The 15,188-nt window shown below is 39.1% G+C and overlaps 1 protein-coding gene across 3 annotated transcripts in view; it reads left to right on the top strand.

The window, feature by feature from the left end:
* matr3l1.2 (matrin 3-like 1.2) overlaps nt 1-15,188 on the top strand; it is an 86,690-nt gene that overhangs the window by 15,087 nt on the left and 56,415 nt on the right. For all 3 annotated transcript variants that reach the window (XM_034182245.1, XM_034182246.1, XM_034182247.1), the window contains 2 exons: nt 11,473-11,589; nt 12,868-12,993. In XM_034182245.1, the coding sequence (XP_034038136.1) occupies nt 11,473-11,589; nt 12,868-12,993 (243 nt within the window). The remainder of the gene's footprint in view (nt 1-11,472; nt 11,590-12,867; nt 12,994-15,188) is intronic.

Below are 15,188 nucleotides of genomic sequence, written 5' to 3'. Positions count from 1 at the left end.
GAAGAGCTGGATGTACTTGTTATTATTACACTGATAGCACGACTTTGTTTTCGTAGCCACTAACGACTGGGAGTGAAGCATGCTGGGATCATTCTGAACTGGGAGTGAAGAACTGCTTTTATTATATCTTTGAAATAACTTTCAGATGCCTGTTGATTAAAGAAATTATGTGCGCCAGGAGGTTGAGTTGGCCACTCACCCTCCCTTCGCGGACACACTAGAAAAGAGGGAGTAGAACCATGCTTCAACAGAGTCTGCTGCGGGTTAACGTACGAACGCCCAGCCGGTTGACAGGCGCACTCTGCTGAAGGTGTTGGCTCTCCACCTTAAAGGCGTCACGGTAAGAGAAAAATGCGCTGCAACCACTTGTGTTTGATGTAACTGCTTTTGTGGGGAATAAATATACGCCTTTTTATTCTAGCAAAATGCAGTCTGTGTGATCATTTCTGTGTGCCGATCTGACCGAACCTTGTGTTTCAAAACAGACTCTATGCCTTTTTTTTCAAAACCCTGGTATTTCTGAAATACACAGCCTTTAACGATGGTCAGCTCCATGGAAACAAATGGTGATCACGTCCTGTTGCGAACAAATACACAGCCATCAACGATCGTGCCGGTACTTAGCAGCTCCATGGAAACGAATGAGGCTGATGTGCCCCTGCAAAGCATCAAGGATCACTTCCTCTAAACTTTGAACTGGCTGGAGGACAGCAAGCCCTTCAGAGCTCTTGAACACTATGCGGGAGCTCCGGCCGGACTTTTGTGCACCAGCTCTCTCCTCATATGCACGCAGCGCTGGCCAACACCATGACCACGGACTACCATGCGCTGGCAGAGAGACCGACAAATTCTTCCTGGGTAGCCAGCACCACGGCATGACCGCAGCAGCACTCGCCACATCACATGCAATGGCAGAAGCCCCACACAGCACACACCAGCACCGCTGCGGATGGGCTGCAGCTCCCTCACAAAAACGCCCACTAACTGGCTTCTGTACTTTGTGAAAACATTCAGCTGGTTGAACGAAGTTGTTAGGTTCTTTTATCACGGTGAAACCTCCAAAAAGAATTGGACAGGAAAGTTCAAAGTTTAGATGTTGCCTTGTAAAGAGTTGTAACACTGATACAGAGTTATCTCAGTCGGTCGCATGCAAACGCCAGGAACAAGGAACCCCGACTTACTTTGTTCTCTAACTTTTACTACTTCAGCTTAAGCCACCCCCATATGGGCAGTCCTTAACCTGGCTTGAGTCAGTGTCTGTGTGAGCTGGCTGCAGAATAGTGAAAATGGGCGGTGTCTGTTCGCGGTGCATTTAAGGCTGTCACGATTAGGAATTTCTAGAGACGATTAATTTTCAGGCAAATAATTGCGATTGACAATTATATTGTCTATTTTTTTTTCCTTTTTTTTCCTTTCTTTATATTCTATCGTAGTATGATTGCACAACTCTGGAAGAATGTTTGGCTTCTGTGAGTGGAGAAAATGGGAATAGTGCAACATTTTTATTTTTATCTTCATTTTACATATAGTCCCAACTTTTTCTGATTTTGTGGTTTTTGTTAAATTTCTGAAATTACATAACTGCTATAAAGAAAAGTGTGAACATTTTGTTTTAAAACTTTGTGGAGCAAACGCAAACACCAAACTCTTATAAAGAAGGAAAAAAGGAAAGGAAAAAACACCTGGACATGTGCAGGAAAACTGATAACTGACACCTGTTAAAGTTCAGCTTTTTGTGATCTGTGCCTCTGAACATTTTTAACCCATGTACGTATAATTTTTGTCCAGTTCATTTTTTAAGGATATTTGACCGTCTGTTTCATCTCATGATCTCATAAATTCAGTATACGATGTGCACATGGTGTGAACAGGACGGTGCCATCAGAACCGCACTTGTAGAGAAAGTACAGAGAGTAAAGGCAGCTCCACGGTTTTGGTTTTGTTTTTTTTACATGTTCACTCGGATTAAAATCCTCTCTCTCTGCTCCGCGCTTGCTGTCTCACGTGATGGTTCACAGAACGTAACGTCTTGTGCCTCCGTTTAGGAATCTCCCTCCCTCGCAGTCTGCAGCGAGTTGATTCCACGCGTGCACACACACGCACGCACAGCTCCTTTGGTAAACTGCGCATTTTAAATGGCTTTGAACAATATGGTTAGTGTTTTATTCGGCCGTCTTACCCAAAATTTGAACATCCAAATGATGGCAGGACGGCTCGTTCCCTAAAACTATGAATTGAGAGAAAATCAAAGACTTAAATAAAATAAACGACTCGTCGACTACTAAATTAGTTAACAATTTCAATCGTCGACGTAGACATGACTAGTCAAGACAGCCCTAAAAAACCGAAATGCATCCACAGCGGTGTCGTGGTACATGGCTTTGGAACCAGAACTTCCTCATGCTCCATGTTATTATCCGAGCATCGCTAACCAGCCGACCAAGATGAGAGGGAAACAGAGTGACAGCGAGCCTGCTTGCGCTGCTGCAACACGATGACGTCAGATTCTGAGTCGTTTTATGCAACTTTATGGATAAAATAAGTAATTCACGGTAATCGCGAATATGAAAAATAATTGCGATTGGCGAATATTCTAATAATTGTGACTGCCCTAGGTGCATTTGTGGTTATGTAAAAATCTTATAGTGCGTGTTTATGTATGTAGTGTCACACAATAAAACAGTGTTCCATCATACTGATTCTTTTTCCAAATAGATATGCATACTTTGGTTTTATCAATTAAACATGGGTGAAAGCACAGTGAATTCCCCAATTGATTTTTGAAGGGTGAAAGTAAATTTAAGCCCTTTGCATTTACTTACGGAGGTATATTTTCTCATTCTAATTAATTAAATATAATGCACTAGTCATATTCTGTAATCTGAAAGTTTCAGAGGTCTACTACAATAATAAGAAAATTACAGCTCTCTGAATGTAGCATATTTGGTCCACTTTAGCATGTAACCAGTGGTCCTTTTGCTCGTATGCCAAAATTGGTTGATTGCCATGATGGTAATAATAGTCAGACAGCTGCCATATGGCAGCAGTTGTTTGCTGTGTCCACCAGTCTTCCTGAACTGACCACTGCAGACTTACCAGCATGCCCTTGGAACAGCCATTGTGGTTTGAAACGTGCTGTTTTGTAACCACTTTTTGAATTTTGCAGTAGATGCTGCTTCAAAAGCCTGATAAATATGCAAATTTGTGTTTATTATATCAATTTTCCTGCAGAAATGTTTAGTACTAGTTTTGGAATATACTACATAAAAAAACTGACAAAAATTGAATGTTTTGCAAAGCCATGCATCCAAAGGTGGATGACCCAGTGTCTGTCCATTACGTCACCATCAATTTTTCAGAGCATTTGTATTGATATTTTTAAAGAAAACCTTAGTATCAAATAAATCATCTTTTCTTTTGCCAAAGACCTAGAACAACAGCAAAAAAGTTAAAACTGTGTATTATTCCTGCTGAGTCAGGCTTGAATGTAAATGCCTGACCATTACGTCAACATGATGGTGAAACTTACCCTCTGGTCAGTTTTTGACCTTTTATATTTTCCAAATTATTTAAAGACAAATTATGGGCCAAATTTTGAAAATATTCATTGCTTTCATCAAATAAAACTGGAAAAAATGATAACAGAAAGCTTCACTTTTAGTATCAAGTTAGTAAACATGGCTCACAAGCCAATGTTATAAAAGTAATGTATATTTTGATCAAATTTTGACTTAACTGTGTACCTTTAATTTCTATTTTGAATCCCCTTCAACTGTTTTCCTTGATTAATGCAATGCATAGCTATGACAAAAGTGAGAAAAATGTCAAATATTATATAAAAATTAATTTTATATGGCCATGAAAATTGAAAAAACTTGATTTTCTGATTTTTACCTCATTTTAATAGATGTTTATTTACTTAGGTGTATTAAATATGTCCACTTTTGACATTTACAAAATAGAATAAAATAGAATGTGGAAAAGACATACCTTGTATAATGTTTGTATAAAGATAGAAATATGTCAGCTGTCAATATACCGTTTTTGTCATTGAAATGTGAAACCTGCTGTTTTCAAACTGAATTTACATAGTAAAAATTAAATCTGATTTATAAAATAAATGCATTTCTGAATTCTACAGAGTAACAGCTTTCATTTGCTGTATTACTCTTGTCTGTACCATAAGTTCGATTTTTGGTGCCAAGGGGCCATTTTAGGGGTGTTCATCATGCTTTCACTCATATATAAAAAGATCAGATGGTTTGATCAATTAGACAGCTGTAAAAGGATCTGATTAATCAAATACAAGGACATTTTGAAAGGCAGTTAGGTTAAGATCACATAGTTACAAGGACATTTTGGATGTGCATCAGCCATTTTGTTTTATGCATCATGGAACACTTACAAAAGTCAAACTAAATGCTAACGTTACAAAAATTAAGCAAATGATAAAAAAAGTAAAATTACAGCAAAACAAAATACGGACAAATGAGTGTTTTTGGGGGCATTTGTTCCAAATTTTCAACAGTTTTAAAATCCTGATGAAGTGCCAGCTGCAGCAATGAAGCTGCGCCATGGTTAAATGATGCAAAGGAAAGTCAACGAAAGTCCAGATTTCTTGTCGTTTGGACTTTGTTGCCCTTCATTAAGTGCCGTGTGATGGGGCCTTTACATTGGCATGAAATATTCGTGTGGGAGAAAAGATAAACATCATCACATTTACAGAAGTAAATTATTGATGTGAAAAAGTTTAATGCGTGATTGTAAATTTTGAGTCGCCCAGAAATGCTGACATCAACACTTTACCATTTTCATTTATAAGAATCGGATGTAAATCCAAATCAGAGTTGTTGAGAACTGAAAGTGATGTAGGTGACTATTAACGAATGGTAGGTGCAGCTTTACTTCTGTCAGATTTTATTTTATTTATCTTAATACACCATCTATCTTAGCTAATTATAGGCCAATCTCCAACCTTCCTTTTCTCTCAAAAATTCTTGAAAGGGTAGTTGTAAAACAGCTAAGTGATCATCTGCAGCGGAATGGTCTATTTGAAGAGTTTCAGTCAGGTTTTAGAATTCATCATAGTACAGAAACAGCATTAGTGAAGGTTACAAATGATCTTATGGCCTCAGACAGTGGACTCATCTCTGTGCTTGTTCTGTTAGACCTCAGTGCTGCTTTTGATACTGTTGACCATTAAAATTTTATTACAGAGATTAGAGCATGCCATAGGTATTAAAGGCACTGCGCTGCGGTGGTTTGAATCATATTTACCTAATAGATTACAATTTGTTCATGTAAATGGGGAATCTTCTTCACAGACTAAAGTTAATTATGGAGTTCCACAAGGTTCTGTGCTAGGACCAATTTTATTCACTTTATACATGCTTCCCTTAGACAGTATTATTAGACGGCATTGCTTAAATTTTCATTGTTACGCAGATGATACCCAGCTTTATCCATGAAGCCAGAGGACACACACCAATTAGCTAAACTGCAGGATTGTCTTACAGACATAAAGACATGGATGACCTCTAATTTCCTGCTTTTAAACTCAGATAAAACTGAAGTTATTGTACTTGGCCCCACAAATCTTAGAAACATGGTCTCTAAGCAGATCCTTACTCTGGATGGCATTACCCTGACCTCCAGTAATACTGTGAGAAATCTTGGAGTCATTTTTGATCAGGATATGTCATTCAAAGCGCATATTAAACAAATATGTAGGACTGCTTTTTTGCATTTACGCAATATCTCTAAAATTAGAAAGGCCTTGTCTCAGAGTGGTGCTGAAAAACTAATTCATGCATTTATTTCCTCTAGGCTGGACTATTGTAATTCATTATTATCAGGTTGTCCTAAAAGTTCCCTGAAAAGCCTTCAGTTAATTCAAAATGCTGCAGCTAGAGTACTAACGGGGACTAGAAGGAGAGAGCATATCTCACCCATATTGGCCTCTCTTCATTGGCTTCCTGTTAATTCTAGAATAGAATTTAAAATTCTTCTTCTTACTTATAAGATTTTGAATAATCAGGTCCCATCTTATCTTAGGGACCTCATAGTACCATATCACCCCAATAGAGCGCTTCGCTCTCAGACTGCAGGCTTACTTGTAGTTCCTAGGGTTTGTAAGAGTAGAATGGGAGGCAGAGCCTTCAGCTTTCAGGCTCCTCTCCTGTGGAACCAGCTCCCAATTCGGATCAGGGAGACATACACCCTCTCTACTTTTAAGATTAGGCTTAAAACTTTCCTTTTTGCTAAAGCTTATAGTTAGGGCTGGATCAGGTGACCCTGAACCATCCCTTAGTTATGCTGCTATAGACTTAGACTGCTGGGGGGTTCCCATGATGCACTGAGTGTTTCTTTCTCTTTTTGCTCTGTATGCACCACTCTGCATTTAATCATTAGTGATTGATCTCTGCTCCCATCCACAGCATGTCTTTTTCCTGGTTCTCTCCCTCAGCCACAACCAGTCCCAGCAGAAGACTGCCCCTCCCTGAGCCTGGTTCTGCTGGAGGTTTCTTCCTGTTAAAAGGGAGTTTTTCCTTCCCACTGTCGCCAAGTGCTTGCTCACAGGGGGTCGTTTTGACCGTTGGGGTTTTTCTGTAATTATTGTATGGCTTTTGCCTTACAATATAAAGCACCTTGGGGCAACTGTTTGTTGTGATTTGGCGCTATATAAATAAAATTGATTTGATCAGTTGTTAGAAAAGCACAACTTGCTGAAATCAAATGTTTAGTCAATCCAATGCAAATACAGTGAGGAAAATAAGTATTTGAACACCCTGCGATTTTGCAAGTTCTCCCGCTTAGAAATCAGGGAGGGGGGTGAAATTTTCATCTTAGGTGCACGTCCACTGTGAGAGACATAATCTAAAAGGAAAAAAAAATCCGTAAATCACAATGTATGATTTTTTTTTTTTTATTTATTTGTATGTTCCTGCTGCAAATAAGTATTTTAACACCTGTGAAAATCAATGTTAATATTTGGTACAGTAGCCTTTGTTTGCAATTACAGAGGTCAAACGTTTCCTGTAGTTTTTCGCCAGGTTTGCACACACTGCAGCAGGGATTTTGGTCCACTCCTCCATACAGATCTTCTCTAAATCTTTCAGGTTTGGAGTTTCAGCTCCCTCCAAAGACTTTCTATTGAGTTCAGGTCTGGAGACTGACCGGGCCACTCCAGGACCTTGAAATGCTTCTTACGGAGCCCCTCCTTAGTTGCCCTGGCTGTGTGTTTGGGGTAATTTTCATGTTGGAATCTTCAATGCTCTTACTGAGGAAAGGAGGTTGTTTGCCAAAATCTCGCAATGCATGACCCCATCCATCCTCCCTTCAATATGGTGCAGTTGTCCTGTCCCCTTTGCAGAAGAGCACCCGCAGAGTATGATGTTTCCACCCCCATGCTTCACGGTTGGGATGGTTTTCTTGGGGTTGTTCTCATCCTCTAAACATGGTAAGTGGAGTTGATTCCAAAAAGCTCTATTCTGGTCTCATCTGACCACATGACCTTCTCCCATGCCTCCTCTGGATCATCCAGATGGTCACTGGTGAACTTCAAATGGGCCTGGACATGTGCTGAATTGAGCAGGGGGACCTTGCTGCCCTGCAGGATTTTAAACCATGACAGCATCATGTGTTACTAATGTTATCTTTGTGACTGTGAGGTCCTCCTGTGTAGGTCTGAGCTTTCTCAGAATCATCCTTACCCCACAAAGTGAGATCTTGCATGGAATCCCAGACCGAGGGAGATTGACAGTCATCTTGTGTTTCTTCCACTTTCTAATAAATACTCATAACAGTTGTCTTCTACCAGGCTGCTTGCCTGTCCTGTCCTGTAGTCCATCCCAGCCTTGTGCAGGCCTACAGTTTTGTCCCTGGTGTCCTTAGACAGCTCTTTGGTCTTTGCTAAGGTGGACAGGTTGGAGTGTGATTGATTGTGTGAACAGGTGTCTTTTATACAGCTGAAAAGTTCAAACAGGTGCAATTAATACAGGTAAAGAGTGAAGAATAAGAGGGCTTCTTAAAGAAAAATGAACAGGTCTATGTGAGCCAGAATTCTTGCTGGTTGGTAGTTGTTCAAATACTTAATTGCAGCAGTAACATAAAAAAAATTAAAAAAATTAAACATTGTGATTTCCAGATTTTTTTTTTTTGTTTTTTTAGATTGTATCTCAAAGTGGACATGCACCTAAGATGAAAATTTCAGACCCCTCCATGATCTCTAAGTGGGAGAACTTGCAAAATCACAGGGTGTTCAAATACTTATTTTCCTCACTCTATATGGTTCAATGAAATGGTAATAATAAAGTATTATTAACCGAGCACAAGGTGTGTACGGGAAAATATCAGGGCGAGGTCTTGACAGTACAGGCTGAGCGCAGTCAGGGCCGTACATAAAAGACTGAGGTCTGATATCACCGTACAGACCGAGCAAACAAGGTTAATAATTTGTTCATTATATGGCTGTTGGGAGCTGTGTTTTCATCTTGTTTGTTCACCTTAAGCTCATTTGCTGTTAATTCCTCCAATTCACAGTTGTCAGTGTAATAACATTTACTTGGAGAATGGTCCTCTGCGTCACTCAGAATTTCTTTGTTCGCTTTTTGTAAACAGTTGCAAATCTGATACGCAATCTGGACCGATTTGTCATCGTAACGGTCTGAAGTGGGAAAATATCAGACCGAAAATCAGCCGGTCAGAGTGTGTGTACCGTTGTAGCCATATAATAATGCTGTATTCTAAACCACGTTACAGACTCTGGATTATAAGACCGTCATCTCGCCAGTATGGCAAAGTATGTTTTTTGGCCAAGTGGTTAGTGCACTTGTTTTCACTGTGGAACGTTCCTGGTTCAAACCCCACCCCTGCAACATTTCTCCATGTAATGTGGAGTTGCCTCGGGAAGGACATCCGGCATAAAACTTGTGCCAATTCAGCATTTGCTGTGGTGACCTCGAGTGCAAACAAGGGAGCAGCTAAAGGGACTTGCTATGTTTGCTTGCTAAAATGAACAAGAAAATGGGACTGAGAAATATCTTTTAGCTTACGAATTGCACCAAATTGAATCGCACCTATGGTCACGAGGGTTTGGTCATGACCAAAAGAAATAGATTGTGGGTACAAGCAGCTAAAATTAGTTTACTGAGGAGGGTGTCTGGTGTCTCCCGTAGAGATCCCAACCACTCATGAGCTTGAAGTAGAGCTCTTTAGCATGGAAAGGAGCCAGCTGAAGTAGTTCAGGCATCTGGTAAGGATGCCCCCTGGGTACCTCCCCAGGGATGTTTTCCTGTCATGTCCATCTGGGAGGAGACCCCGGGGAAGACCCAGGACTAGGTGGAGAGATTCTATCTCCACACTGGCCTGGGAACGCCTTGGGATCCCGTAGTCACAGGTGGTTAATGTGACCTCGGAAAGGGAAGTCTGCGGTCCCCTGCTGGAGCTATTGCCCCCACGACCCGATCCTAGATAAGCAGCTGAAGATGAGAGATGAGTGCTGCCATTAAAAAGTGTGCGTGAAACATTTGCACTGAGAACATAAAGAATATCAAATTTCATGACTGTAGTGTGACGTGGAATAGCGTTATCAATTTTTTTTTTTTTTTTTAAGGTCTGGTGTTGAATTGATATTGGTAATTTAAAATAAGTTGCTCCTGACTGCGTGTCCTTGAGCACGGCACAGAAACACAATTTGCCGTAGGTATATTTTTTATGTCTGATCAGGGAATTGAACTGAGGATCCTCTGCCTGAAATGATGTACAACCCCTGGCAAAAAATTATGGAATCACCAGCCTCGGAGGATGTTCATTCAGTTCTTTAATTTTGTAGAAAAAAAGCAGATCACAGACATGACACAAAACTAAAGTCATTTCAAATGGCAACTTTCTGGCTTAAGAAATACTATAAGAAATCAGGAAAAAAAATTGTGGCAGTCAGTAACGGTTACTTTTTTAGACCAAGCAGAGGGAAGAAAATATGGAATCATGAAAAACAAAAGAACGCTCCAACACATCACCAGTATTTTGTTGCACCACCTCTGGCTTTTATAACAGCTTGCAGTCTCTGAGGCATGGACTTAATGAGTGACAAACAGTACTCTTCATCAATCTGGCTCCAACTTTCTCTGATTGCTGTTGCAAGATCAGCTTTGCAGGTTGGAGCCTTGTCATGGACCATTTTCTTCAACTTCCACCAAAGATTTTCAATTGGATTAAGATCCGGACTATTTGCAGGCCTTGACATTGACCCTATGTGTCTTTTTGCAAGGAATGTTTTCACAGTTTTTGCTCTATGGCAAGATGCATTATCATCTTGAAAAATGATTTCATCATCCCCAAACATCCTTTCAATTGATGGTATAAGAAAAGTGTCCAAAATATCAACGTAAACTTGTGCATTTATTGATGATGTAATGACAGCCATCTCCCCAGTGCCTTTACCTGACATGCAGCCCCATATCATCAATGACTGTGGAAATTTACATGTTCTCTTCAGGCAGTCATCTTTATAAATCTCATTGGAACAGCACCAAACAAAAGTTCCAGCATCATCACCTTGCCCAATGCAGATTCGATATTCATCACTGAATATGACTTTCATCCAGTCATCCACAGTCCACGATTGCTTTTCCTTAGCCCATTGTAACCTTGTTTTTTTCTGTTTAGGTGTTAATGACGGCTGTCGTTTAGTTTTTCTGTATGTAAATCCCATTTCCTTTAGGTGGTTTGTTACAGTTCGGTCACAGACGTTGACTCCAGTTTCCTCCCATTCGTTCCTCATTTGTTTTGTTGTGCATTTTCAATTTTTGAGACATATTGCTTTAAGTTTTCTGTCTTGACGCTTTGATGTCTTCCTTGGTCTACCAGTATGTTTGCCTTTAACAACCTTCCCATGTTTGTATTTGGTCCAGAGTTTAGACACAGCTGACTGTGAACAACCAACATCTTTTGCAACATTGCGTGATGATTTACCCTCTTTTAACAGTTTGTTAATCCTCTCCTTTGTTTCAATTGACATCTCTCGTGTTGGAGCCATGATTCATGTCAGTCCACTTGGTGCAACAGCTCTCCAAGGTGTGATCACTCCTTTTTAGATGCAGACTAACAAGCAGATCTGATTTGATGCAGGTGTTAGTTTTGGGGATGAAAACTTACAGGGTGATTCCATAATTTATTCCTCAGAATTGAGTGAGTCCATATTTTTTTCCCTCTGCTTGGTCTAAAAAAGTAACCGTTACTGACTGCCACAATTTTTTTTTTGTTGATTTCTTATAGTGTTTCTTAAAGCCAGAAAGTTGCCATTTGAAATGACTTTAGTTTTGTGTCATGTCTGTGATCTGCTTTTTTTTTTTCTACAAAATTAAACAACTGAACATCCTCCAAGGCCGGTGATTCCATAATTTTTGCCAGGGGTTGTATCTACAAGTTAATGTCACCTTTAACTGAAACCAGATGTCGTGTGTTCCTCAGCCGAGAGGCCGCGTGGTGGTGGTGAAGTACGAACGGAAGCCGCTCAACGAGAAGGTTCTGTTTGACTTTGCTGAGCCCTTTGGACGTGTGAGGGAGCACCTGGTTCTCAAGAACAAGGTACAACAGCAAACTTGATGTCTCTGAACGGCTCCACGAGAATCCATGTTGACGATTGCCTCCATCATGTTGCTTGGCAGGATAAACTTCATTGTGATGGTTGGCGTATAGTCAGTATCAGTACAATAAGGTTTTTAGACCTCCAGTGCTAACACTCAGCACAGATGTCATGACTGAAAGTTTTATCTGCTTTTAACCAAGTTACACTGTGAACTTTGACTGTGGAGGATGTACAGCTGAACATTTTTGTTTAAAGCTTCTCATGTCATGACTTTCTCTCTTTTCTGTTTTATTACATCCACCAATCAGCAGGAAGGATGCATATGATCACAGTTTTCAAAACCCCCAAAAACGGAATGAATTTAAATTTTAATTTATAAATAATCCAAATAAACCAATTTTGTATTATGAAAATATATTGAGCTTTTTCACTGATCAATTAATGAACTGAAACAACAAATGAAAATGCTTTTATCAAGTGAAATAAAAATTAGAAATATGTGCTGGATATAATTACTAGTATCCTTTGAATTAATCCATTTGTAAATTCATCTAAGGATACAAACAGCTGTCCATCATACATTATATTTTTTTTTTCAGTATAACATTTTTTGTTCAATAACTGGAACCTGTTAATAATTTGGAAAGGGCATCAAAGTGGCTTAGTGGTTAGCACTGATGTCTCCCAGCAAGAAGGTCGTCTCACAGTTGAAGTGTACCTATGATAAAAATTACAGACCTCAACATTGTTTGTAGGTGGGAAAACCTGCAAAATCGACAGTGGATCAAATACTTATTTGCCTGACTGTACATACATCAGTTTGCGTAATGTACGTTGACACATCGCAGTATGGCTTCATCTTGTCAGAGCATGGACTCCAAAGAACAAGCATCTGAAGCGTAGAAAACAAAACTGAAAACCATAAGGTGTAGCAATCTTGGTACAATCTAACACTTTAAGAAACACCCTGTCCAAAGCATTGTGAACTGCATATTTTATTTGTTCCCCTGAAGGAGGAGTAGATGGCATTTTGTGTTTGTTGGTGATTATTTTGGTTCAGCCTCTTGAGCAGTGTTTTTGTGGTGAGACTGATGAAATGCTCCATGTTGATCATCAGTCTACCCAAAGGTCTTGGCTTGGCTTGAAGGGTAAGGGTTTGTAAGGTTAGACCTTACTTGTGTGAAGCGCCTTTAGGCAACTTTGTGACTTGGCACTATATAAATTGAAAAAAATTAAATTGAAACTTCAGTCACTAACCTCTGTCAATTCTCCAACAGGCATTCTTGGAAATGAGCACTCACGATCAGGCGATGGACATGGTCAACTATTACCAGCAGCATCCAGCTTCGATGTTTGGCAAACCAGTGTTCTTCAACCTGTCCAAGGAGCTGATGGTCATTGAGGTAACCTCCCTCTGACATGAGAAAAGCATTTTAATATGAAGGTAGAATTGAGTGTCATGAAAGGATGGTATACAGTGTCGAGGGTACAGTGAAGGCTGCAGCTCTGAGAGTCCCACCTCATGATGAACATGGTGCAAAATGAGGGCTGCTTTTGAACGTCTACTGTAAACCTCAAGGGCCATTCCATGTGAAATCATCAGGTGCCCCCCATGTCAACAACTCAGATGATCTTTTTTTTTTTTTTTTTTTTTTTTTTTTTTTTTTTTTTTTTTTTGCAAGTACCTACATATGTCTGACGAATACATGCAAAATATTAAATTCTGAAATATCAAAATTATCTCGCAATTTACTCTCGGAGTACAGCTCGTCAAAACTTTGTAACAAAATTGCGTTTGTGACTGAATTGCTAATTTTATGATGCCATGAAAGAAAAAATAAGCTCAGTAATCTTTCAAAGTTGAGCCATTATTTTGGGGTGCCAAATACTGTAAATAACAAATTTGAGTGTTATGCTTCCATTCAGAGTTGATATATTGCTTTCTGAAAATGCAAATACAGGTTCAAAATTGGTTCACGGCATGTTATGGTGCCCTACTTTGCAAATTCTTTTCACTATGAACGCATTTGAGCAAGATTAAACAATTTTGACAAAGTCTTGAGAAGATACCAAGGCACTCATCTGATTAAAAAAAAAAAAAAAAAAAAAAAGTTAAAATGCCTTTATTTTATGGGCAAATGATAATTAAAAACATGAACTTCAATGAGTTTCAGCTAGAAGCCTTCCTCAGGAAGTGAACACTATCATTCTGAGACGGGTCTGATTTAAAAACCTCAAAATGGGTGGGTTTACAGGTGTGAACATTTGGATCATCAGTTAACCAATGTGTCTCGTGTCTGCCCAGCAATACAAAAATCCATCAAATAATATGTCAGACATATAAATAACACATTGCATATCACTAGGACAATGAACTCTTTAGAGGAAATGGCAATATTCTATATCTTTATTGAGACCCGGGTATATAGTTGCTTTTAATTTAAAAATCCAAAAAGTCTTGCATTGATTCAGTTGTTTTATCCTATTGCTTCCTCTTATAGTTTGTGGTATGTGATCAATGCCAGTAGCTCTTAAAATGGAAGGACCACTATTATGTTTGTCCTTAAAATGACGAGCCATAGGATAATTGTCATTTTAGTTCTTGTGGCATACTTTTGCTCTGAGACTCTATCCTGTAAACAGCATTTAGTTCTGCCAATGTAAAACACATTGCAGACTGGACACTCTAATTTGTAAATCACAAAAGTAGTTTTACAATTAATAAAATGTTGTATTTCATAAGTATAGTCTCCATGTGTATCATAAAATGTATTACATTTGGCCACATTAGAGCTATGGTTGCACTGACCACATTTAAAGCTACCACACTGTTTAACTGAGAGCTAGGTTTTTTTGTTTTTTAAAGGTGCTGGCAAGTAGCTATGAACAAGTTTATCGCTCAAAGTAGGCGCACGTTTAAAACTGAATATAGAGGGTTCCAAAAACCAAGATGCATCACATTGTAGGAAATTCCAGTTTTTCTTGATAATATTTTTAATATGGTGTGATTCTGTATTGAATCTAGTGGAAATGGATCAGAAATGTTCATTTAAATATATCATATATCACACAAACACTGATATTTGAGAAGTGAAATGAAGTTTTTATTATTTACAGAAAGTGTGCAATAATTATTTAAATAAAATTGGGCAGATGCATAAATTTGGGTACCCTTGTTTATTGATTTAAATACATTTAGCACTAATTATTGGAACACAAAATTGGTTTGGTAAGCTCATTGACCCTTGACCTCCTTACACAGGTGAATCCAATCATGAGAAAGGATATTTAAGGTGGCCAATTGCAAATGTTTCCCCTCTTTGCATCTCTTCTAATGAGTGGCAACATGGGAGCCTCTAAACTCTCAAATGACCTGAAAACAAAGATTGTTCAACATCATGGTTTAGGGGCAGGATACAAAAACTGTCTCAGAGATTTCAGCTGTCAGTTTCCACTGTGAGGAACATAGTGAGGAAATCGAAGACCACAGGCATAGTACTAGTTAAGGGCTGAAGTGGCATGCCAAGAAAAATCTCAGATAAGCACACGTGAAGGATAGCGAGAACAGTAATAGTCAGTCCACAGACCTGCTCCAATG

The sequence above is a fragment of the Thalassophryne amazonica genome, chromosome 11, assembly GCF_902500255.1.
Source record: "Thalassophryne amazonica chromosome 11, fThaAma1.1, whole genome shotgun sequence".
In the NCBI taxonomy this organism is placed as follows: domain Eukaryota; kingdom Metazoa; phylum Chordata; class Actinopteri; order Batrachoidiformes; family Batrachoididae; genus Thalassophryne; species Thalassophryne amazonica.
Note: the sequence above shows the minus strand (reverse complement) of the source record. Positions and strands in the feature narration are given on the sequence as shown.